Source organism: Barbus barbus (genome assembly GCF_936440315.1).
Source record: "Barbus barbus genome assembly, chromosome: 29".
NCBI lineage: Eukaryota > Metazoa > Chordata > Actinopteri > Cypriniformes > Cyprinidae > Barbus > Barbus barbus.
The window spans coordinates 26,575,948-26,601,338 of record NC_136757.1 but is presented as its reverse complement, the minus strand read 5'-3'; the positions used below and the strand labels follow the sequence as shown (position 1 = coordinate 26,601,338).

Below are 25,391 nucleotides of genomic sequence, written 5' to 3'. Positions count from 1 at the left end.
CACTCCAGATGCGCTCCAAAGAATGTGCCATTCATATTTAATCTCAAGTAATGAATATTTACTGACAACAGCATCGCTTTCATATGTGGCCATTTAACCAAAGATGTCATTCGATGGTTTGATCTGTATAAACCGGTATACTGGCTCAAACTTTTATTAAGAGAGAACAGACACAGGATATGAGAATAAATCTAATCTAATCTAATCTAATACTCCTGTAAGTGCTTATGATTGTACTTATCTTTATGAAATATACTGTATACAGTACTCGAAGATACATGTCTAAAAACACTAAATAGGCTATTATAAAAATGTACTCAAAAGTACCATGGTATGGTATTCTATGAAGTACCATATATGGGGCTTAAATATATGATACTTTAATTATTACCATGGTACATGTCCGATAAACAACATAGGCTACAATAATTACTCAACACATTCAAAAAGTACCATGGTATTAACATGGTATTCTATGAAGTACCATGTAATGTACTACAGTACTAAATAACTATATTTATGCACTGTACCATGGTATTTTTACATACTCCAAGGTATGCTACATAATAGAATACCACGATATTATCACAGTACATGTCCAATAAACAAAATATAGGCTACAATATTACAAAACATGCCCAATTAACACAGTATTCTACCATATTCCTATGATACTCAATTACTATGTACTGTACCATAGCATTTACATACTCCAAGGTTCATGGAATACCATGGTATCCAAAAATCAAAATAGGCTATACTTACAAAATGTGCCCAAAAAGTACCATGGTTGCTTTCATGGTAGGTACTACTGTGTGATAGTACTAGCATGGTATTTTAGACATGTACAATCATAGTACCATGAAATACCATTACTGCATGGTAAAGTCGCAGTACTTTCATGATGTCATGTCATTTATACTGACATGACATCATGTCTGCTCTGGGTGTGTGTGTGTGTGTGTGTGTGTGTTCACTGCTGTGTGTGTGCACGTTGGATGGGTTAAATGCAGAGCACGAATTCCGAGTATGGGTCACCATACTTGGCAGTATGTCACTTCACTTCACTTATGATATTGCCATACTTGTTCTGAAACCCTGGCATTACCATGGTACATGTAATACAATTGTGGTACGTTTTCTTATAGTACTTAATTGTGTGGGTTCACGCCCACAAAACTCCCTCCTACCCACCCACTCACCCTCTCTCTCTCTCTCTCTCTCTTACACTCACGATCCTTGGCTTCCTCCATTAGAGCTTCAGGATCGTCACACGAGAGCATCCAGCGCGCGAAGCATCATTTCCTCACAGATATGGCTTTCCTTCAGTCTGTCGGATGGACGGCGGCATCTGCTGATTTCTGCGCGAACGAGTGAGAAATGTTCGGATAACTGGGGTTGGGTTTCAGGTCCAGCATCTTTCTTCTGAAGTGCTTCAGGTAAACGCTCGTGTGCTACAAGTGACGCTGCTGTTCCAGTCACTGTCGCGCTTTGACCGTCTGTGGGATTCTGTTGAGTGACACAATGTAACGAGCCGAAACATCGAATCGTGATTTGGCGCGTTTCACCTGATACTTCTCACGAAAGGTCAATCTCACGAAAACAAGTCCGATATGCATTTCAACCTGAAATTAAAATGGGAAGATTTTTTGTACTATTATTATTTTTTGAGTTGTGGCATTTAAAAAAAAAAAAAAAAAAAGCTTTCACGCACAATTTTCTTGATATAAATTAGCCCAGATGTTTAGCTTTTGAGTTTTTATTCTCGTTGATGATTCTCATTAGATTTTAATGCAGTGATGAGAATTGTGCTGTACGCATTATATTTGAATTTTACTAATTAAACATAAAATATTTATACACAGGCCTATTTTACAACTGAAATGATCTATCTATCTATCTATCTATCTATATCTTATTTTGCATTATGCTAATGAGAATGGGTGCCTGCTTAATTATGAAAATAATGTCACAAATGAATGCCAAGGCTCTAGTTGTCTTTATGAAAACATATTTGATTTGAGGCTGCAATATGTTGTTCTGATTATGAGATTTTCCTGTCAGCTGGTCTGTAGACTATAATTAAATGCTATTGGGAACTTGGCGTAGGCAGCAAATTGCCCTTTACAAGCTCTCTGTAGGTGTCTGAACTATATACAGAGAAGAAGCATGGATGTACAGTGTCTTATGCTTGTACATTATGTTTTAATTTTACTACATTTCTGCTACAGACAATAATTGACAGCCCCCTGTTGAAGACCCCTGATATTGGGACATAAGATGGCATTGTGTTTGATAATTAGTCATTTCACTTCTTACAGACACAGCCCTCTGAGAGTAACTTGATTTGTGTATCAGTGTTATTGTTAAAAATAAAACTATCAAAAATAATAGTTTTTATTTTTGTTAATCAGTTATAAAATATTAATATTAGATGCAAAATGTAATCTTAAAATATAGTGAACAGAATCATTTATTGTCTGTGATGTGAAATAAAATGTCAAATTGCTTCACACGATGGCTTTATTCACTGTCTAAAAATCATTTTAGGAAATAAAATATTAAATATTATATTAATAAAATAAAAAAATGAATAAAATATAATATTAGATTAAAAACTTAAGCGAAAATGTTGCCTTGGAATCTAACTGAAATAAGATGAATTTGAAGTGCTCAAAGTACTTAAAGCTAAAAAATAAATTAAAGATAACTATAAATGTTAAAAAACTATTAAAAAATGACAAAATCATATAGCAAAATGACTAAAACATGAACTAAAATTAATATTGAAAACTGAAAATGTAAAATATAAATAAAGTTCATTTAAAATAAAAAGCTATAATGATAAATTAATAATAATAAAATATAAAATTAATAAAATATGAAAATTAATAAAATATTATGTCAGATTAAAAGCTTAAATGAAAATGGGAAATGTTATCTTGGAATCTAACTGAGTACTAGAAGTACTAAAATGACTTAAAAATGAATTAAAGCTAAACTTTTAACTTCAAATGTCAAAAGCATGTAACAAAATGACTAACACATCAACTAAAAATGAAAAAAACCTAATTTAATGATAAATTATCAACTATGATCATAAATTAATAATACTAAAATACACTGTCAAAACAGTGACATTTCACGAATCCTTGTGGGATTTTAACCACCAGCCTTAGATTAACAGTTTCATCCCAAAATTACGTCTTTGCTGAATGATGACTCACTTATGATCACAAGAACTATTGAAGTAAAATGTGTGTCTCTGTTTTTAACATCTTAGGGAGAGTTTCACAGCTTTGCAGTGGAAGAAGTGTGCAATGAAGACATCAGTGATGGATCTTAAAGTGGAACCTATGGACATTGATTACGACCAGCCGCTTCCCCTCCAAGTGTTCGCTCACACCTCGACTCTACACGGCATCTCTCATATCTTCTCCTATGAGAAGATCACAGCCAAATGCTGCCTCTGGGTTGTGTTTTTCCTCAGCTCACTGACCTTTCTCATGTACGTCTGCGTCGATCGGATTCAGTTCTACCTGGAGTACCCTCACGTCACCAAGCTGGACGAGATCACGACACCCGTGATGATTTTCCCAGCGGTGACGATCTGCAATCTCAACTCCATCCGCTTCAGCAGGATCACACGTAACGACCTGTACCACGCAGGCGAGCTGCTGGCGCTACTCAACTCTAGGTTGGTGAATGTGTCTCAGTCGAGGGGCTGTGGTTAAGTTTTAATAATGAGCATGAGTCACTCACTCAGTAGATTATGCTCTCGTATTCCCTGCATGAATGCACAAGCACATTGGAGTGTAAATGATTAGCGTGCTTTTATTGAACTCGAGGAGCGGAAATTAAAATGCAGAGCTCTGGGGAGTCTCATGATATTGTATATATTCCTGTCGCTCCTGCCTCTTCATCCTAAGTGCTTTTCTGCTAAATTGAAAGATGCAGTCTGATTATTGTTCATTTTTTAATCGTGGAAAGTGCACTCTTAAAAATAAAGCTTCCAGTAGGGGTTTTGCAGCGATGCCATAGAAGAACCATTTTTGGTTTCACAAAGAAACTATCAGTGATCAAAAGGAATAGTTCACCCAAGAGTTAAGGCCATTCTTCAGGCCATCCAAGATGTAGATGAGTTTGGCATTCCAGCACTTGCTCACCAATGGATCCTCTGCAGTGAATGGGTGCCGTCAGAATGAGAGTCCAAACAGCTGATAAAAACTCCAGTTTTCCTCTCACATCAAAATCCACCAACATAATTATTCAGGACTGTTTTGGCTTGTAAACGGTGCTTTATCTGTGCATGTTTCTCTTCTGATTCAGACGAGATGACTTTTTCACTAAAGGAAGCAATATTATTGATAGAGGACTCATATATTAGCCAGAAACAATTGTTTAAAATAAAGACATGTTTTTATCACAAAGACACAATTTTTTGTTTAATAAGATAATGGATTACTTGTGTGTATTTTTGTGATGTTTTATCAGCTGTTTGGACTCTCATTCTGACGGCACCCATTCACTGCAGAGGATCCATTGGTGGGCAAGCGATGTAATGCTAGATTTCTCCAAATCTGTTTTGATGAAAAAACAAACCCATCAAACATCTTGGATGGCCTGAGTAAATGTTCAACAAATTTTCATTTTTGGGTGAACTATTCCTTTAAGAAGATTTTAATCATCGAAAGAAGCTTTTACTAATTTAAAGAAGCTTTTGCCCAGTGGAAAGGTTCTTTACGGAACCATAAATGCCAAAAAAGAACCTTTATTTTTATAAGACATGTAGACCGTGTATCATCAGATTATAAGGGTCTTTTCTGAATTGCTGAGGTGCAACTCCCATTTTAAAATGTTTAAGTAAAATGAAATCTTTGGCATGTATCCGCTTCCATCTGGCTTCAGGAAGTCGTGATTTAGTTACTGCAGTGCTGTAACACCCGGCAGCTGTGATGTGATGTGGGTTTGAATTGGACTTCAGTCATGCCTGCTTCTGCATTCCAAGTGCTTCTGCACAGTGACACGCACTGTCTCTCTTTTTCTCAATTTTATTCTGTATTTGGTCTAGTGTGGATTTTCGACATGTTTACAGAGAATTAACCTTGACTATTCATCTTCCTGAAAGGACAGCTGAAACGAACATGCACAGCTTTGCTGCATCAAGGGCACAAAATAAATGTTGACATTGTGCCATTATTTGGGATCAGTTATGAGTGTAGTCAAATTGAGATTCAGTCTAGAGTTTGCCTCTAAATTCTGCATGTCTTTATTTATTTGTATTGCACCTGTTGTCATAATTTACTCAAACCTGACTTCCTTTCTTCTGTGGAACACAAAAAAAGCTGAAGAATTTCTGAAGAACAACAGCTCTTTTATTCCATAATGTGACATACATCCTAGTGTTATTTTAGTATTGTATATATACAATTTTAGTTTTTATTAATATTTTAATTAGCTTTTATTTTTGTACTTTCAGTTTTCATTTGAATCATAACTTCATTTTTAGTAGTTTTGCACTTTCTAATGTATATATTTTATTTCAGCTATATTTTAGTTAACAAAAAGCTTTTTAATAGCTTTAGTTAATGATTTGCATAACTTCCTTTCTTGGAACACAGAAGATATTTTGAAAAATGTCTGTCATTTCACAATGAATATTACATTTATTTCAAATACTACAAATTCATTTACATATATAAGTGCTTGATAAAAATACCCTGCAGTTTTACTTTTGGTATACTTAAAGTCCGCTAAATTGGAACAACTAATTTTGTGCTTAATTGCTTTAATTGTGCAAAAGTGGTGCTGAAGTCCAACTAAAGATTAACTGAAATATATTTGATTGTGCTAAAGTGGAGCTATTGCAAGTACACTTCAGGTAAACTTTATATATCTTGCATTTAAAGACCAATATTATTCAAAGATTAAACAATCCTCATCAATAGTGAGATTAAAACACATTTTAGGTTTAATATTAAGAAATGTGCATTGTGCACAAGTAGTACTCCAAATGACGTTTAATTATAATTTTTATATCAGTAAGTCTCGAGTGATATCGCAGGAAATAGTCATCGGATACGAAATGCACATTTACATGTTGTTTGAACATAAATGTGTGTTGGCAGTGTGTGTACACAACCACCATATAATGATAAAAATCCATCCAGTGTTTCTTTTAATCTACTAAAATCATTACCCCTTTCTCAAATCGAGCCGATCTCAGATGCCTGTCTGTGTGACGTCACACAGACCCAGGCCCCTCCCACGATTGTTTGATTGACACTAGAGTTTCAGCACAGACTGGACCGGTGTCTTACCTTAGACCCGCCATGAGTGATTTGTCATCAGTCCGCCATTGTTTCGACGCTGGAGCAGATGTAGACAAGAATGTCTCCTAAGCAATTGAGGTGTTTTGTTGTTGGATGTAATTATGAACATGAATGAATGAATGATGCATTTATATAGCGCTTTATTGTGTATTGCTGTACACCCAAAGCGCTTTACAATCATGTGGGGGGGGGTCTTTCCTCAACCACCACCAGTGTGCAGCATCCACTTGGATGATGTGACAGCAGCCACAGTACAACTGCGCCAGTGCGCTCACCACACACCAGCTACAGGTGGAGAGGAGAGAGAGTCATAGAGCCAATCAAGTGTATGGGGATTATTAGGAGGCCATGATATACAAAGGCCAGTAGAGGGAATTTGGCCAGGACACCCGGGTTACACCCCTACTCTTTACGAGAAGTGCCATGGGATTTTTTTTCTTATGACCACAGAGAGTCAGGACCTCGGTTTAACGTCTCATCCGAAAGAACATAGCAGTTGTTATTGACTCCCGACATCTGAGCTGCTGAAGACGCAGTGGATTACATTTGTTTTTGAAGGGAATGCCCCTTCCGATCTACCTAAATGCGGTTATGTTTGCGCAAATCATTTGTGATCCAGCCTCACCTACAGAAGAAGTGAGTAGGCCCTATATGTTTTTTTTTTATGAATCTTTGCAAATCGCCTTTCCTAATAACGTGCTAGTTAGCAAGTTTCACGAAGAATGCAGCTAAAGTTTACCGTCGCTCAGACAGCGGCTCGGAAGAGCGAGGGCAGGGTGAGCAGAGCTCATTTGCATTTAAAGTGGCATGCAATGAAAAGAGCTGTTTTTGACAGGGTAAAAAAAGGTGTTGCTTTACACTACCATTGAGAAATTTGAACCAAAGTATGTTATAGACTTTTCATTAAGACCCTAAAGAATCATATCAACTTGTGGAAAATGGGCACCCGATGACCCCTTTAATAGATTTGAACTATACTTAGTATGAAATAAATGTATTTTAAATACTAGGCTTAATAAAAAGATCTATATACAATGAATAAACTCCATGAAATTAGCCCCAATGTTGGAAAAAGAAATGTGATGGGAGCAGTTTGTTTATCCCCCCCAACTTTAAAATAGGTCATTCCAGGATGACACACAAGTTTTCAATACAAGGAGAAGATCCTCCAACATGCTCTCTCTGCAAAAACCCATGAAGCATGTTTTTTTAGATTGTGCCGGTTTTATCCCTGTGAGAGAACTTTTTTTATTCAGTTTGCTCTTTTGAAGAGAGTTAAGCCAAATACAGGTTTAGAGTTTTTTGTGAAAAGAAAATGTAAAAACCTCATATAATTAAGCCATATATTTTTATCACCTTGAAAATATCCACAGAAGCTGGCATGACGTTCAACACAAACAAACAAACTCTTAATAAAAAGTTAATTAAAGCAATGCATTTTGCACTAAGTTTGACAGCTTGACAAATAAAAGCTTTAATATCCAACGTTTTCATTGCACTAAAAGTTCTTTATAATTTAAAAGGTGAAATGTTCTTCACACTAAGCTTATTGAAAGGTTCTTTTGGGGAAAAAATGGTTCTTCTATGGCAGCGCTGCAATAAAACCTATTTAGAACCTTTATTTTTAAGAGTGCACTCTCATGTTCCTCTGTTTTTTTCTTGCCTGTCTCTATAGACATGAGATTCGGGACGCTCACCTGGTTGAAGAAAGCGTGATGGAGGTTCTCAAGAGCAAAGCAGACTTTCGCTCCTTCAAGCCACAACCCTTCAACATGTGGGAGTTCTATAATAGAACAGGACACGACATAAAAGACATGCTGCTGTCCTGCCAGTTCAGAGGTGCTCCGTGTCGACCCGAAGACTTCAGCATGGTGAGACACTCTAGGGATGCACAGTGATAGATTTCTTTGAGCTCTTTTCACTTCAAGTCCCATTCTGCAGCCCTGGTGTATTTATTTGATGCGAATCTCTCGGAGCGCTGGAGGCTTTTTCTAGGTTTCAGCCAAATGCTGGGGTGTGATATTTGACAGTCCAATCATTTACGCCACTGGAATGAAGTTTGTAGTTCTCGAGATTTCCCAGGGTTCACATTGTGCTGTTGAGTTGTTTTATGGCTTTAATTTCAGCAACACTAACAAAAAGCACCAGAAATACCTTTGTCTTTTATATGTCTGGCTACATAGTACAACCAGAGCTCAACTATAAGGATGGCGTGATGGCCTGAGGCTAATGTGAGAGAGGTTTGGCCAGAACTGTCAATTCAGTTCAGTTGCGTGCAGAGCAGCTGTTGTGTGAGTAGAAGTGCATTGAAATTTAAATTTATACACTATGGTTCAAAAGTTTGGGATCGGTAAGAAGTCACCATGGCTGCATTTATTTGTTTAAAAATACAGTAAAGTCTTCAGTGTCACATGATCTTTCAAAAATCATTCTAATATGCTGATTTGCTTCTTAGAAACATTTCTTACTTTTATCAGTGAATGAATTCAAAAGACCACGAAAGTTCAAAAGACAAGTCTTTCTATCACCAACTGTTGCTTGTAGAGTTGTTGTTTTTTTCCGATGGTTTGATGCATTATCTGAAAAAAAAATGTTATTTGAGCAAGTATCCATCAGGATAGTTGCAGAAATGTATATTCTTTAAAAGACATAAACATGCAAAATATATATTGTCATATTGTAGGCTTTCCGTAGTGAATCGTGTCAGGTAAGAACACAGTTTTGTTTATCTTTGCCCAGAAAATCTTCCGTACAGCTTTAAAGAAGATAGTAAATTAAAATGTTTGCCAGGGCAAATGCATTTATGTGTGTGGCAGACAATTTTGTCAAAAGCAAATTAAAGTCCTTATAAGGGGTACATTTTATCTGTGAGGTGTTTTCTGGGAATCAAACCCATGACCTTAGCAGTGCTAGTACCAGGCGCTTCCAATTGAACTACAGGAATGCAAATTAAAGTCAAATTAAATCTGAACTGCAATAAGTAAATATTTGAACTATTGACCTGAACACTGCAGCATAAAATAAAAATGCTATATTTATAAAATACTATATTTTTTTGTGCCTGTAGTCTTTTAAGCACATTGAAAAGCAATTGGTGTATGTTTACTTTGAAACAGTTTTAACTCATAAATTACTAATTTTACAAATATTTACAAAGTAAACAATTATTTAAAAATGAAATTCTGACTTTTTTCCTCTGAAGTTTCAGATTTGGGGGGAAAAAGCTTGAATTGTGAAATAAAAAAACTCAGAATTGAGAAAAAGAAAGTCTGAAGTGTGAGATATAAACTGAGGGGAAAAGTGTGAATTGTGAGAAACTCAGAATTGCAAAAATAAAGTGTGAATTGTGAGATATAAACAGAATTTTGGGAATAAAGTCAGAATTATGAGGGATAAGGCTAAATTGCAAGATATAAACAGAATTGTGAGAAAATTGTCTGCGTTACGAGATGTAAACTTAGAATTGTGAGGAAAAAAGTCAGAATTGTGAGAGATAAACTCAGAATTGCGAAGAGTAAGTCTAAATTAAGAGATATAAACTCAGAATTTAATGGAATATAAAAGTTTGAATTGACACTTCGCATAGACCCGCCCCCTTAGTTAATGTCCGACAAGCCATGCCGCTCTTATGCCACACATTGTGTTCTCACACAGTCAAAATAGATTGCGAAGCAAAGAGGAAACTGGCAACGCGCCGACAGACAAGACAGAGCAGGTTACTTTTGGTGTAAAACAAAGCCTCAACTTTCGAATTTTGTATTTTTTTTACAATAAACAGCGTATATGGCTCTTTATTTGCAGTGACCATTTGCTGTAGAGCCTCAGTTCAAGCGGCACGTGAACCAATCATCTCTTGCTCTATACTAGTTAAAGTGCAAAATAAACATGAACGAACATCAGAAGGTAAACCGCGGAAAGATGTCAATACACAATTTTTCAAGTTCAAGTCCACCGACTTTAATCTACTCTCCTGTCTGATTTGTTTGTCGGACAAAATGGCAGATTAGGTGTTATGATTGGTCAGATCGCCTGTCAATCAAGCTCCCTGCGAAGGGTCAATTGTAAAATAAAAGTCACAATTACCTTAATTTGTTTTATCCCATGAAGTAAACAAGCAAACCTTCTCCAGTAATCTTTGTTTTATTTACACCTTAAAAATTATTTTTTACAGCGTACTTGCCATGCATATAATACCATGATATATGTGGTAATATTACCATATGAAACCACTGCTACAGTACTTTTTATGTCTGAGAAGCCAGTGACTCACACCTAAATGTTTAACCGTAAGCGATGAGAGCAGATGTGAGCAGCAGCTCATTACTGAAAACGAGCATCGGAGCAAGAGTTCACTATGACTCTAAGAGTACAATGGTGCTGAAAAGGTTGCTTTGATGATGTAACCATGTTTCTCTCCAAGTTTCCATGGCGACATGTGGAACTGACTCCCCATTGCCGTCTGAAAGCATCTGAAGTCTTTTGTGTGTGTGTTGGTGATAATGCCCTACTTACCCAAATGCCAACATGAGCATATTGTACAGGGATTTTTCCATCTCTAAATATAAATGCTTGTATAATAGCATTAGTAGTTCCCTGATGAGCAAAGAGTCTCCCAAAACCTCTGCGTGTTTCTTATTCCCCGATGAATTTAGCTCACCTTCCATGCGAGGCTTTTGAAGAAAGCCTACAATCACGTTTGCTCCAGGCCGCTTTAAAAACTCCCACAGCGGGTTCAAAATACCCTGCAGCCTTTAAAATAGGTCAGTGTTAAATATTAGATTTGGTGTGATGTGTGAGAGAGTGTCTGGGACAGTCTATTCTTTATCTCTGTCTTTACTGACTCGGTTCTTTGGGAAAAAATAGCCCAGTGAAGTGCACCAGATTTTTGTAATTGTTAATGGAATTGGAGAGATGGGTCTCTCCTTGGTCTTCACGGCCAGCCAGCTCTATTTTGTGCTTTTAATCCCTGCGTAGCTACAATTAAATGCTTGATGGGTTTCGCTCTGGGAGGGGAATTGCTTGCTTCATTGGCCTTGATGACGAAAGTCATTTGGCTCTAATGTTGTTTATATACTCTCCAAACTGCTTAATTTGGCGCTTTCCATAAATAGGGTGAACTTGATGATCATTGAAGGCAGAAATCTTTTCTATGTTTTCACAAAAGTAGTTAGTTCTTTAAAGAAAACTTAAAATATCTGATGATTTTCTTGGTCTGTCATCATCAGAGGTCTTGATTTTCTGTTCCGTATCCATAATTTCTGTCATAATTTGATGTACTTTTATTTAATTGTAATTTATAATTGTAATTTAATTATTTGTAGTAAAAAGCTGTTTTTTTACTACAAGTTCTATTATAAGTTATTTAATAATTGTATAAGTTCTTATTTTATAATATAAATTTTTAAAATAAGTTCTTATTTGAATAATTTCAAAACATAATATTTAGCTGTCTCACATTTTGTGCAATAATTGTTCTATGTCGTCGCGCAAATTTCCCGCCATTTCTAAAACTGTGATACTATTTAAAATTCTAACACCCAACAATTAACATAATTTGAACTCTTTGAAAAACATGGTGGGAAAACAAGTAAATAATAATAATAATAATGTTGCACCGATGAATTAAATCGATCAAAAGTGACAGAATGTTCCAAAAAATCAGCTCTTTTGAATTTTTTATTTATTGAAGAATCCTGAAAATGATGTATCTCAGTTTCCACAAAAATATGAAGCAGCACAACTGTTTTCAACATTAATAATAATAAGAAATGATTCTTGAGCAGCAAATCAGCATATTAGAATGATTTCTGAAGACTGGAGAAATGATGCTGAAAATTCAGCTTTGATCACAGGAATAAATTATCTTTTAAAATATATTCAAACATAAAACAGTTGTTTTAAATTGTTATAATGTTTCACAATTTTACTGTATTTTGGGTCAAATAAATGCAACCTTGAAAAGCATAAGAGAAACCATAAAATACTAGCCGACGTAATAAAATATAGAGCTGCATGAGAAAAAGAACAGATCACAGTCACACACGTCCCCTTTTCTGCACGGAGATTTCTTTAATAACCAAAGTCAATGTTTCAGATCTTCAGTCACAGATGAATAAATGATTGTGCAATGAATAATCTCACATGGTAATGAGACAGTGATTAAAGTGCCTTTGCATGCCGTCTGTGCTCCCACCCCACGTAAATGATGTTTACAGCTAATCATGACAGCTAATTGGGCTCCAGAGTGTTGCCGAAGGAGAGACCGGATGATGGCGGTGGGGGGTGTTTGCATAAAGAATGAAGACCAATGAGAAATGCACAGGCTATTAAACACTAGCTGACTAATCTATGCATCTTTAACACAATTACCCATTAAAATGCTTTTAAGATGTACATTAAAAAGTTAGTAGTGACAAAATAAGGAACTGACATTTTTTTCCAAAATTTTTACTTGGCATGTGATGCTGATGCAATAATTCATGCAAAGAACAGTTTGCAGATTTTCAAAAGTGAGTGCTGCTTGCTTGTGCAATGCCAGTCGATGCCACGATAATAAGATATTGTTATCCAGTTGCTAGGGTGTTCTAAGTGTTGCTGTGCAAATGTTAGGTTGTTCTGGTGGTTGTAGGTTGTTTTTTTATTTATGTGACATATCAAGGAGAGGTGTGCTATTATTTTTCTAAGCAACCACACTGTTTTGCCTAAGGATGAAAAGCATTGTTGGTGATAAATGGCAATGTTTTACAATAAGGTCCCATTATTTAAAAGAATAGTTAATCCAAAAATGAATATTTGCAGGGGATTTACTCACCCTCAGGTCATCTAAGATGTAGATGAGTTTGTTTCTTCATCGGAACAGATTTGGAGAAATGTAGCATTACATCACTTGCTCACCAATAAATCCTCTGCAGTGAATGGGTGCCGTCAGAATGAGAGTCCAAACAGCTGATAAAAACATCACTATAATCCACACCACTCCAGTCCATCAGTTAACGTCTTGTGAAGCAAAAAGCTGCATGTTTGTAAAAAACAAATCCATCATAATTACATTAAATATAAACCAAGGCTTCTGACCAAAATATGACTCCTTTATCCATAATGAAAAAAGTCCATCCCCTGTTGTCCTCTCACATCAAAACCCACCAACATATTTGTTTAGAACTGTTTTGGACTGTTTTTGCTTGTAAACTTTGTTTGATCTGTGCAGATTTCTCTCCTGGTTCAAATAAGACTCAGATTTGAAATTAAAAACACCTAAATGATGGATTTGTTTCTTACAAACACAGCTTTTCACTTCACAAGATGTTAACTGATGGACTGGAGTGGTGTGGATTATTGTGATGTTTTTATCAGATGTTTGGACTCTCATTCTGACGGCACCCATTCACTGCAGAGCATCCATTGACAAGCAAGTAATGTAATGTTACATTTCTCCAGATCTGTTCCTATGAAGAAACAAACTCAGCTACATTTAATTTGACTTGAGCAACATCTTAGCACACTATCAACTGCATAGCAATGTAATGGTAACCACCCACAACTTTTTAACTGTCAATCATCCTGAAGTTTTGTGGATAAATATCCCCCAAAGCTTTTATTCTTGAGATGCAGTGTGTCTTGTTTTCAGTTTTTCAGCCAGTGGGCATGATCTTCCAGATCAGTCTGTTTCTCTCCATGCCAGTGTCCTCCATCTATCTTTCTCTTTGCTATTTTACTGGTGTAATTATTTCTCCTCAGCTCCTGCGGCGTACAGGTCTCTCATGCACCGGGGATTTAAATCAGGCGGCTGTGTCGGGCAGACCTGCCCTCATGAGGACCCACTGATCACACATAGTCATGATTCAGGCAGTCAAACAGATTGAAAGGGGAAAAAAATGCTAAATAGTAAAAACAGTAATATTCTGAAATAAAAATAACTGATCATATTTTAAATTACAGTTTATTTCTATGATGCAAAACTGAATTATGATCCTTCAGAATCATTCTAATATGCTGATTTGCCGCTCAAGAAACATTTATTATTATCATCGATGTTGAAAACATTGTGAAAATATTATAGTGATGCATTTATTTTGGGGATTCTTAAATTAATAGAAAGTTCAAAAGAACATTGTTTATTTGAAATAGATAAATGTTTTTAGTGTCACTTATGATCAATTTAATGTAATCCTTGCTGGATAAAAATATGAATTTCTTTTAAAAACTCAAATCTTACTGACCCCAAAGTCTTTTGTTGTTATCTCCTTCGATTTCTCTTTGTTGAGGGAGCTGCTTTCTCCCCAGTGTTAAACTAAGCTATTAATGTCAATTCAAGCAGTTCTACAGGGTTATGAAGTCTCGGTGGACGTCACAGGGATGTTTTTGTGACCGGATTTGCAGCGTGTTTGTGTAGTGCACACAGGAGCACTAATGGATGGGGAGGTCACTTTGACGCAGGTCTGACGGCTCACAGGAAACCGAGCAGAGATTCAAAACCTCTCAGGATCTCCCGTTTTCAACACTGTCAGACAGATGGAGTCGTGCTCAAAGGGAAATGTCTTGAAACACTTTAAATGTTTAATTAACGAATCAAAGAGAACACGGCGAGAGGACCGAGTCTGGTGTGTGTTCGTGCAAGCGTTTCTGTGTTTTTCACACTCGGGTCTCTGTTTCCATAGGAACCGGCTCCCTTTAATAACTCTCAGCAGGTCTACAATGAACTTTTCATTTTTTATTCCTCTCCTGCTCTCTCGTTGTTTATGTGTCATGTCAGTTTTCAAGAATAGGGTGTTTTACTAGCAGTGTACAGAATTGTTACAACTCCTGTAATATTTCTTTATTTCGTGCAGATCGTTTCAGTGTGGCTACATGTCTTTTCTGACAGCAGGGGGAACTAAAAATGATAACAATAAAAAGCAACTGTCATATTAGGATGGTGCTTATTATTTGGCCTGTGGAAAATCTTAATACATTTTAATATCTGTCTGCAAACAAATATTTTTCAGGTAATATAATGTGTAATAGAATATCAGAGTTCAAAATCTTGAGTAGGCATCATTATTTATTTGTCTCGTGATCCCCACATTACAAAAGTTATTATCTTGCATTTTTATTTGGTCAAGCGTTATCTTACAGCAATATACAGTATGTAAATGTTGCCAAGGACACATTAAATTGATTAAAAGTGACAAAGACATTTGTAATGTTACAAAAGATATCTATTTCAAATAAATGCTGAAATATGAAGCAGCACAACCGTTTTATTTCAACATTGATAATAATAAGAAACGTTTATTGATCAATAAATCATTCATGAAGGATCACGTGACACTGCATGGAGCAATGGCTGCTGAAAATTCAGCTTTGCCTCACATAAATAAATTCTATTTTAAAATATATTCAAATAGAAAATGGCTATTTTAAATTGTAATAATATTTCAGAATATTACAATTACAATTTACTGTATATTGGTCAAATAAAATGCAGTCTTGGTGAACAGACCAACCCCAATCTTTTGAATGGTAGTGTAAACATCAGTATTAAAAAACCAAATATATTATATACAATTTATTTTTATTTATACATTTTAGTTACTGTATTATATGTAGCATCTGGTGAGGAATATTATTTATTTAGACATAAATAGTGAAAAAGAAACACTCAAATATTCCTCCTAAACTAAGCAGACTTTTGCACAGGCAAGCATCTCCCACATTATCTTCAAATTATGTCAAATAAAAGGCTTTCTGTGTAAGAAATGGCACTGAATGAACAGTCTTGTGTGTGCGTTGTTTCCAAATCATTGGCCCAGTAGAAATAAACAACAAAATTAGAGGCAAGACATTAATATAAAAGGCATGAATTAGTTTTCTTCTGTGTTTTCAGGTGTTCACTCGTTACGGGAAGTGTTACACCTTTAACTCAGGTAACACCGGCGCGCCGCTGGTCAGCGTGAAGGGAGGGATGGGAAACGGCCTGGAGATCATGCTGGACATTCAGCAGGACGAATATTTACCTGTGTGGGGAGAGACAGGTGAGACTGCGTGAGGGACAAACAGATGCACACTACTCCTATATTCTTCCTCTCACTCTCTCTTTTTTCTCTCACAGACGACTCCTCGTTTGAGGCGGGAATCAAAGTTCAGATTCACAGTCAGGACGAGCCTCCGTTTATAGATCAGTTTGGCTTCGGAGTCGCACCAGGATTCCAGACGTTCGTTTCCTGCCAAGAGCAGCGAGTGGGTGTCATGTTAATAATACGCACTTTAAATTGATTGTTTTTTCTGTTGTTGTTGTTTTTACACTAGTACTATTTAATTTCCAGCTGATGTATCTTCCTGCTCCATGGGGCAGTTGCAAGTCGACTCCGCCGAGCTCCGATTACTTCAATGCGTACAGCATCAGCGCCTGTCGAATAGACTGTGAGACGCGCTACCTGGTGGAAAACTGCAACTGTCGTATGGTGCATATGCCTGGTGAGTCACTGCACCGATTACAGCAGCACTTCACATTCACTCGGCAGTACAACATTAAAAGCATTTTACTCTAATACTGCAGTTACTGTAATGATACAGTTCAGAAGAGTCCATCAGGTTCATGAAATGGTGAACGGGTTCATTTGTTGTTTGTACTGTGAAATTCTCAAATCTCAAATTGCTTCACATAATGCCTTCATCCACTGTCTGTCTGTCAGTTTTGTTAATGTTATTGTTAAACTATTAAAGGGGTCATATGATGCGATTTCATGTTTTCCTTTGTCTTTGGAGTGTTACAAGCTGTTTGTGCATATATAAGATCTGTAAAGTTGCAAAAATTAAAGTCTCAAACCCAAAGAGATAAAAGTTAAGACTTGTCCACGCCCCCCTAAAACGGCTCATTCAAGCACACCCCCACATGTCTACGTCACGGTGTGGGAAGATTTTCATAACACCGCCCAAACGTATACGCAAAGAAAGAAGGCGTAACTTTTATTATCACTGTAGTATTGTTGTTGCCTCTGCCATGTCGTGGAGACGCTGTGTGTTTCGTTGTGAAAGCGAAAGTACTTTGTTTGGCCTTCCAAATGAGTACACAACTAAAAATCATGGGTTAAGTTATATTTACAACACTGTTCCAGAAGAGTACAATGCAAATATTCGAGTGTGTGCAGCGCATTTTAAAAAAATGTATAAAGTGGGGCAGTTCCGACGTCGCAAGGACAGTCTGGTGCTTCTGACTTCAGCCTGTCAGTACGTTTCGATATTTAAAGAATTTGCTACTGACTATTCAAACGCGACTTTTGAGCAGTGTAGAGTAGTGCTTGTTTTGCGTTTCTACGATCACAAATGCAGACATGGTGTTATGTTATAATCAGTAATTACGTCCTTACTGAATGCAACAAATGCCTTGTTTATCGTGGGTTTTATTGTTTTAGTCTCCAGGACACGGCATCACAATACAGTAAGGGGCGTAACATTTCCGTCACACGCTTGAGGTATTCGGCCAATCACAACGCACTGGATAGCTGGCCAATCAGAGCACACCTCGCTTCTCAGAACGATGAGCTTTGTAAAAATCGACGCGTTTCAGAAAGGCGGAGCATATAGGAGCAACAATAATGTACAGTATGTGGAAAATAATGTGTTTTTTGAACCTCGAACCAAACACACAAACTAATGTTCTTTTTAGCAACATCATATGACCCCTTTTTGAAATAAAGCTGAAGTAAAATATAAATATTGGATGAAAAACTAAAACTTAAGCAACTTCAGCAATGTTTTCTTAGCAGCTAACTGAAATAAGCTGAAATACTAAAATTACAAAAATAAAATTGAATAAAAAGCTATATACCACAAGCTATAAATATATAAAAAGTACATAATAAAATGAAGAAAACTTAAAATGCAAATAAGAAATATAGAATTTAAAAACAAATTCTAAATTTCAACAAATACTGTAATATAGAAATAATACTAAAACATCAGTGTCTTCTGTTATCAGTGTTGTTGCTGTTAACTAAAACTATTAAAGTGATTTTGATCATTTTAATTTTTTTAATAAAATTTGATATTTAAAATGAAAGCTAACATAGAAATTAAAAATGATTTAAAACTGGTTGAAAAACTGAAATAAGCTGATGTTTTCTTAAGGCATGTGCACTTGATAATGACATTTATATAATGGGTCTGAAAGCACACATCCTCACCTTCATACAAAGTCTTTAATGATTGCACGTTTATAGTTACAGTAATTGTTCTTAATAGTCACATTTATAACATTCTAGCAGGTATTTTAATGTGTACTTGTATAAGTACTTCAAGTATCTGCCTCTAAAAAGCAGAGTTCCGAGCTGCTTTGAGGTCAAATTAATCAAGCCAGTGAAACCAAATTAAACCTGCTCCTGTTAAACCGCCACTGGCACTGAAATGCAATTTAGTTGATTACAAAAAGCTAAATTAACATATATTAGTGTGGGATTTTAACTCGAGGCAATTTATATCTGCAGTAAGGACTCTGGCCATTGAATATTTGTTAAGATGTGCAAGAGCACACTAAAACAAATTAAGATAATGGGAGAGCTTGAGGTTTATAATATTTCATATGAATTGTGTGTTAATAATATTTGATCTTATGATTTTACTAAATGTAACCAAACTTGTTTATTTGATTTTACATGTGCATTTATGAACTAGTGTTAAGTATTATTTTTTTATGGTATTATAGTACTTATTAATATTGTGAGTTTATTTTTTATATTTTCAGTTTTCATTTAAATTTTTAGTCTGTTTTAGTCATTTTGTTTTGTGCTTTTGACATTTTATTAGTTTTTTTGTAACATTTACAATAAGGTCTGATTTGTAAACATTAGTTAATGCATGAACTAATAATGAGCAATGTATTTTACAGTATTGTAGTTATTAATTTATAAAAAAATGTCATGTTCATGTTAGTTCACAGTGCATTAGCTATTACTGACAAATACAACTTTTGATTTTAGTAATGTATTAGTAAGTGTTGGGATTAACAATAACTAAATAAAATACTTTAGAATTATTTTTCATTGTTAATTCATGTTAACTAGTCAAGTCAATATTATTTGTATAGCGCTTTTAACAATGCAAATTGTGTCAAAGCAGCTTTACACCGGCTTGATATAAAGCTGGGTGGATTTATATCAGCTTTACAGTATTTAGACGGGGAAATAGTTTGTCGAAATAGTATCATTCTCCTCTGGACAGACAAAATCAGCTGTTTAAAACCTAGTGAAACCTTACTTTACAGTGTTACCAGTTTATAGATAAATATATTGCTATTTATATTATATATTTTTATTTCAGGTTTAGTTTTCGTGATTTTAATACTTCAAATTAAACTTATTTGTTTCAGTTAGTTGCTAAGTTTACATTTTTCATCTTTTTATTTACTTTTACTTTTGGTTTATTCTATTTCAGCTTTATTTCAATTAACAAAAACTGTTTTAATAGTCACTTTTTGAGAAAAGGCAGGAATTTTGAACACCAAGTTCACACATCATTTAATCACCCTAATGTCCATCCAAGTCCATATGACCGTTTTTCTTTTGTTTAGTTTGTTTTATACAATGTTTTCTTCTTCATATAATGAAAGTGAATTTCTAGTGTGGTGGCAAGCTCCAAAAAGTATATAAAAAAACATAATAAAAGTGCAGTAAATATAGAGGCATGAACTATACTCCATGTCTTCTGAAGCCTCACAGCAGCTTTGTATTGGAAACATGAATTAAGTCAAAACATTTACACAAAATAAATGCAACTTGAGATTTGGAACAACGCCAGGGAGAAAATGACTTTGATTTTTATAATGATACTTAGACATTTACTGCCCCTGCAGGTGATGCGCAGTACTGCACTCCTGTGCACTATAAAGATTGTGCACATCCAGCACTTGGTAAGTTAACTTTTTTATCACGAATCAGTGTCATAAACACAGTTTATCTTTCAGATGAGCCATGTTTTAATGTTTGCTGTGCTATAATTTATCACGTTGCTCAGATTTCCTGGTGGAGAGAGACAGCGACTACTGCTCATGCGAGACTCCGTGCAACATCACGCGCTACAATAAAGAGCTGTCTTTCGTCAAGATCCCCAGCAAAGCCTCGGTCAAATACCTCGCAAAGAAGTACAGCAAATCTGAGAAATACATAACGTGAGTGTTTCATAAGCACTGAGTGCTTTGTTACCTCGGTGACATACAGTGGTACCTGTTTTCCATCACAGTTTTTACAAAATTTCTTAAAGGTGCTGTATGTAATTTCTGTACTAAAGCACAAAAATGCCATGTTTACAGATATTTAGAAAACATAAGTAGTTCACATAGGCCTACTTGTTTCTCTGAAAAACAATGCTACAGACAGTTATTCTACTTAGAAATGTGTGTTCTGTGTCGGAATGTCTGTTTTTGTTTTGGTCTGTGTGGTTCCGTCCACTACCATTTTAACCAATAGTTTTTCGACACCCCGGGTTGCCAGTTGGTGAAATAATTAACGTATTGCAGCCATGGAAGTGAGTCAGAGATTGCAGATTCTACCTGATCTAAAAGCCTTGGCGTCCATCTAAAAAGCTCAGAGGCATAATAAAACGTGGATAAATCAACTCATCAACTTACAGTTTAAGTCTTGTCGCCATCCATTGTCAGTTGTGCTCGTTCCTGTTGCGTGTCCGTTATCTGGCAGCCCGCATGAGTGTTGAGTCTGTGGAGAATGGTGCGGGAGAAACAACGCTCTCCAGTATTTTGAATTTAGATTGCAGCACCCATTTCAACCGGATTACAAACTGCACCCTTACTTGATTAACTGTGTAGATACCAGTGACTACAGTGTGCTGTGTACTTTCAAAAAGACAAAAGTGTTGGATAATGTGTCACTTTGGCATTTTAATTTATAAGCTGCCATACTGGACTGTCTAAATCATGCTAAACCGTGTTGTGTTTGCTGTCAGGGAGAATGTTCTAGTGCTGGACGTGTTCTTTGAGGCTCTGAACTATGAAACCATTGAGCAGAGGAAAGCCTATGAGGTGGCTGGTCTGTTGGGTAAGTAAAAACTATATAGCCTACAGTGTTATACAGTAAATATTATTATAATTTAAAATTACTGCTTTGTGATATTTTAAATTGTAATTCTTGTGATGCAAAGCTGAATTTTCAGTATCATTAATCTCCAATCTTCACTGTCACATGATCCTTCAGAAACCATTCTAATATGCTGATTTGGAAATTGATTAAAAAAAATTCAGGATTTTTTGATAAATAGAACAGCATTTATTTGTCACGTTACACTGCTGGAGGAAGGACACGGGAGACGCGGAGAAATGTTTACAGTCTTTAATCAAGGAAACTCAGGAGATAATCCACAATGGGAGCTGCACAAAAGGACGTTAGCAAACAAGTAGACCCGCCAAACATGAACTGAATGGACTGGAGTTTATGAACAAGACAATCAGGGAAGAACAAGACACACCTGGAATCAAATTAACAAAATCAACGGGGAGACAGAAACTGGGTCATGGAGTACATGGGGAGCAAAAACGCAACAAAAACAGTCCAGGAGCGTGACATTACTCCCGGGGAGCAGGCAGACAGAGTACAGGGCAGTGATGAAGGAGGGAGGAGACAGGAGGGAGCCGGAACAGGAGGAGCCTGGCAGGACCTAGGCCACAGCCATAACGGTGGCCCACGGTGGAGCCGATGGAGGGAGGAGCCATGGAGGAGGAATGGCCGCCGACTCCAGGGGGCCGACCAACGGTGGCAGAGCAGCCCGAGGCAGAGAGCCGATGAGCCACGGAGACGGGGAGGATCCTGAGGGTCCTAGGCGGAGCAGATGGTGCCGGCAACCGACATGGAGGCGTGGATCCGGGAGGCCTCGGTGGAGCCAGAGCAACAGAGGACTGAGGAGGAGCTGAGGGGATGAAGGAGCCTGACCGAGCCGAAGGGACAAGGCGAAGCCGGAGGAGTGGAGTCCCGAGGTGCAGGATGGTCGACACCAGACCAAGGCAGAGCCGGAGGGACGAGGGAGCCTGGCGGAGCTAGTGGACTGCTGGGCCACAGCAGAGAGGAGGGAGCTAGGAGCTATGGTGGAGCCGACGGGTCAACGGGCCGAGTTGGAGTCCGGGCCTCAAGGACTGGAGATGGAGTCAAGGGATACTCCAGCCCCGGCGACGCTGGAGGATGGCAGTCCTGCGGAGCTCACACTGTATAAATGGAGGGCTGAGGGCGAGCAGAGGGGCTGCCAGACGACAACGGAGGAGGCAGGAGCGGGTGGGAGGGGCGGGCATTTGTGCTCCTCTGGGCTTTCAAGGCTGAACACAGGGACAGGAGCCCTCTCTGGGCTTAATTCAGGAACATGAGCCCTCTCTGGGCTGGACGAGGGAACTGGAATGATAGAGGGCTCCACAGCAGGAGGGAGAAAAGGAGCCAGATCAGCCTCCCAGTCGATGAGGTCCCCTTCTATAACCTCTCCCTTGCAGTCCTGCGGTCCTAGATCCGTTATCAGCTCACCCTTAGCCACGGTGCAGGGGGTGGAACTCCTCTCCGCGCTCTCACTGTCTGTGGCATTCCCCCTCGTGGCGGGCTCTGTTGATTGACGTCACTTGCAGCTCCAACTCCACGGCGATCCGTTGCTCTGTTGCTCCGTGCGGCGATGGCTCATCAGTCGTGGCGGGCTCCGGCTCTCCGTCAGTGGTGGGCTCAGGCATGTGCTCCGTGCAGCGGGGAGATGGTGGGCTGGGCACTGGGTCCAGAGTGGCACTGGCGAGATCCCCCTCGGGACAGACGGTGAACAGGGATTCGTGTCTTGCCAGTGTCCACTACACAAACTCGGCGAAATTCGAAATTCATCCTCGGACGACGGCGCTCTGTACGCGGAGTTTAAACTGGCGTCATAGAATGCACAGAGCGCATCGTCCGTGTAGCTGGATAGGTTGGCGAGGACCAGGAACAGTCTGGTGTGGCCCTCGAGCAATCTATCCCCCTGCTCCAGCAGGAGAAGGAGGTATTTCGGGCGAAGGAGGGGATCCATGGGGAATACACACAACGGAAACAAAAATCACTGAGAAAAAATGCGGAAACAAAAACGGCAGGAACACACGGAGGAAACTGTATTTGGTCGGGTCTTCTGTCACGTTACACTGTTGCAGGAAGACGCAGGAGACGGAAGGAAACGTTTTACAGTCTTTAATCAAGGAAACTCAGGAGACAATCCACAATAGGAGCTTCATAAACACACGTACCAAACAAGTAGACCCGACAAACATGAACTGAATGGACTGGGGCTTATGAACACAAGACAATCAGGGAAGAACGAGACACACCTGGAATCAAATTAACACAATCAACGGGGAGGCAGAAACTGGGTCATGGAGCACATGGGGAGCAAAAACACAACAAAAACAGTCTAGGGGTGTGACATTATTTGAAATGGAAACCTTTTGTAACATTATAAATGTCTTTACTATCTCTTTTGATCAATTTATTGCATCAATTATTCAGCATCCTTGCTGAATAAAAGTATTAATTTCTTTCAAAAAAGTCATACCGAAATCAAACTTTTGAATGCTAGTGTACAATGAATTTGAGGTTATGTCTACAGAGAATATCACAGACCTGGATAAGAAATTAGCCAAAACATCTTAGCAAATTGATGGATCAACACCTTAAAATTGTGGCAATAAGCTTTTCACCTCTTAAGTTTTTCTTGAAGAAATGTGAATGTCTGTACATCCTTTCAGCTCAATGTGTGTGTGTGTTTGTGTGTTGGTAGGTGATATCGGAGGACAGATGGGGCTGTTCATTGGAGCCAGTGTTCTTACGATCTTGGAGCTTTTTGACTACCTTTATGAGGTAAGATATATAACACATCTGTATGGCTGTTGTGTCACAAATTAGATTTGTGTGGTGAGATTTTTATTGTTTACCAAAGGAATATTTTTAATTCTGTTACCCTCATGACATTCATGACAACCCAAATGACTTTCGTTCTTCTGTGGAACACAGATTTTTCTGCAGAAAGTAGCTTTTCACCAAAAATCTCTTGCTACATTACCCATTGCAATATGCCAAGCTTAAATACACTACCATTCAAATGTTTGGGGTCCATAAGAGTTGCTTTTAAAAGAAATTAATATTTTTGATTAGCGATGATGCATTAAATTGACCGAAAGTGACAGTAAAGATCTTTCTTTCTATTGATCAAAGAATCCTGAAAAAATGGTTGTTCACAATAATATGAGGCAGCACATGAACTTCACATGTGAAAATCACTTGTTAAAATCATATGTGAAATGCATAGAAACGCACACGATATGTGGTTTTGGAACATTTTCATGGTGTAAACGTGTAGATCCCATGTGTTTCACACATTTACACCATGAAAATATCTTTAGTTGGACTTCAGCACTACTTCTGCACAATTAAAGTGCATTAAGAACAAAATTAGTTGCAATTTAGCAGACTTTAAGTGTACCAGTAGTATACCAAAAGTACAATTGCAGGGTATTTTTATTACGCACATAATATGTAAATGTGTTTGTAGTATACTTAGCATGAAATAAATGTATTTCAAATACATTTTAGTATATTTACTACATTTTGGAGTGAACTAACCCTTCAAGGACAATGTGACAACATCTTTTTGTCTTTTTTTTTTTGTCGGTCAAGGTAATGAAATACAGGTTGTTCCGCTGCTCTGACAAGAAACATCACAACAACAACAACAACACTGATCACGGCACTGTACTCGGCCTGGATGATGTCAAATGTCACGTCAGTAAATTCCATTAACATTCCCGTAGAAATTCCAGCTGTTACAGATGGCATCACAACACCAGCACGGTTGTGTTTTCTACGGATTGTTCTGGCATCTTGTGGTTGTACTCTCTCTCTCTCTCTCTATTATGCCTGTGTGATTTTCTAGGATTTTTCCAAAAATGTTTTGTGGTTTTCTGAACAAGCTGCTTTTGATTATGTCTCTATAGGGCAGGAATGTCAAAAACTTTTAATATTAATTAAATGGTTTGATCTATGTGTGCCTGGCCTTTTGCGGCAGAATTGCGTCCGCTAGCTTGAGGGG

The 25,391-nt window shown here is 37.5% G+C and overlaps 1 protein-coding gene across 1 annotated transcript; it reads left to right on the top strand.

Moving 5' to 3' along the window:
* Positions 1 to 1,169: 1,169 nt before the first annotated feature.
* Positions 1,170 to 25,102, top strand: LOC306849229 (acid-sensing ion channel 1A-like; the record flags this gene model as incomplete). The annotated part of the gene is made up of 11 exons (XM_079384116.1): positions 1,170 to 1,460; positions 3,306 to 3,697; positions 8,008 to 8,203; positions 16,198 to 16,345; positions 16,423 to 16,550; positions 16,637 to 16,787; positions 20,161 to 20,217; positions 20,322 to 20,475; positions 21,267 to 21,358; positions 24,084 to 24,163; positions 24,980 to 25,102. Exons 2-11 carry the CDS (start codon positions 3,321 to 3,323, stop codon positions 25,100 to 25,102), a joined length of 1,506 nt encoding a protein of 501 aa, XP_079240242.1. The 5' UTR covers positions 1,170 to 1,460; positions 3,306 to 3,320.
* Between the last annotated feature and the right edge of the window lie 289 nt (positions 25,103 to 25,391).